We start from the raw sequence: 1,762 nt of genomic DNA on the forward strand, positions 1-1,762 counted from the left end.
ATGGCGGCGACCTTATCTAAAGAAGATGTGGTGAGAAGGAAACACCGTGGGCAGATCCAGCTGGGACTTGTTACTTACAGCTACACAGGAGACAGCAGCTCCGAAGACGATGACGATGACGATTCCGATGTCGTCAGAAAGGGTGAAGTCCGCGTCTCATGGTATCCAAAAGGTCGTGTTGAGGTCCTCGCGGAAGATAAGGTGTGTTCAGTGCGAGGGTGAAATGTATACCGGCTGTTCGCAGTGTGGTCCCATACGTTGGGTAAATTGTTGGCAACTTTACTGCCGCCATCCATACCGTGCATGTTATGTCCAACGGTGGTCCAATGTCGGTGAAATCAGATGTAAAGTGATATCCTTTGCCTTGATTCATCACCGTATCCATGACAATTCATTCTAGTAATCTACGAAAGTAGATTTAGGGCACTGAAATAGTTTCGTGATCATTGACGTTGTGTCATTGTACTTGACATTGTAGGGTCTAATTTTATACTCCTGCTGTTTCCAGATCAGTCGGTTCCGGGATGGAAACCCGCTCATGATCATGCATGGATTCATGAGGGGGGCCCTGCCTGCTCTGAATTAATAATGATCCCTCCTCCTCATGAGCATGGCCAGGTGCTGATGAAGCCCTCGGGGTGATATCATATGCTCATGTAGCCCGACCAGACACTAGTGTTACGCTATGCGAAAACAGACGTACCATGTACAGCGACTGGGCTGTGTATAGTTAATGCTCATGATGCACATGATGAGGCCCCTTGACGTTGTTCACTTATCATCCATCTCACATCTGACATAAAAATCGTTGCAAGTTCACACAGACTACACAGTAATTTTTGTTACACACACATACAATATGTATGTCCACTCTCAATGATGAAATGAAGAAAAAAAAATTCTGTCTGCGCTACTTGACAAAAATCAAGTTTTAATCAACTCATGTGCAGCGACCCACAGAAATGCAGGTGTCATCCCCATTCGGCATTGGGTTCACTCAATGCAGGGCTGCCGCACCTGTTATTGACCTGATCAGAGTCAAATTTTTGGTGCTTTTTTCTGTGTGTGAATTATGAATAATAATATGAAATTTTGGGGGAATTCTGTGTCTATTGTTCCACTACTGTGACATCATGGACTGTTGTAGGGGGCTATACCGCTCAAGAAGGGAACAAGAAGAAAAAGAAAAGAAGAATTACTGTCAAATGATGACAGGAATGTCTAATGCTGTGCATGCTTTCTGATATCTCAAATTAGGTAACACTGCATGACCGTTCCCTGCTGCCAGGAGACATTGTGAGGTACAACGTCGAGGACCAGCCTCAGAAGGGACTGGTGAAGACCATTCATGTCAACTGCCATCTCCAGGTTCTCAACACCAGACAGATGGTTTACAACATTCCCAGCCAGCAACTTACTCCCATTGAGGTGAGAGCTGTACAATTAACCCTCATGGCCCAGCTACTTTAAAATTTGTACGCAGTAAAGTTGCCAGTAGTAGTGACAGACTTAAACCCAGCAGAAAGACAAACAAGAATGGTATTGGCAGCATTGAAATTCCAGTGGTGAATGATATTCATTGAAAGTATAAAAAAAAGCATAAACACAAAAAACAAAAACAAACCCAAAATTAAAAAGAGCAATTCAAAATTCTGTGATATTTAGTCTCTATAGTGATGTTGTGTACCTTCTACACAGGAACCTTTACTTAGCTACTACTGTAAAACATGATATATTCGCGGCAAGAAATTTTCGCGAATTG

The 1,762-nt window shown here is 43.2% G+C and overlaps 1 protein-coding gene across 1 annotated transcript; it reads left to right on the forward strand.

Moving 5' to 3' along the window:
- Positions 1–1,428, forward strand: LOC139725133 ((E3-independent) E2 ubiquitin-conjugating enzyme UBE2O-like; the record flags this gene model as incomplete). The annotated part of the gene is made up of 2 exons (XM_071636218.1): positions 1–201; positions 1,258–1,428. Coding segments are annotated over exons 1-2 (372 nt in total), but the record flags the coding sequence as incomplete, so codon positions are not given.
- Between the last annotated feature and the right edge of the window lie 334 nt (positions 1,429–1,762).

The sequence above is a fragment of the Diadema antillarum genome, unplaced genomic scaffold (assembly GCF_040938485.1).
Source record: "Diadema antillarum isolate AM-2024a unplaced genomic scaffold, OU_Dant_1.0 seq00000016_RagTag, whole genome shotgun sequence".
NCBI lineage: Eukaryota > Metazoa > Echinodermata > Echinoidea > Diadematoida > Diadematidae > Diadema > Diadema antillarum.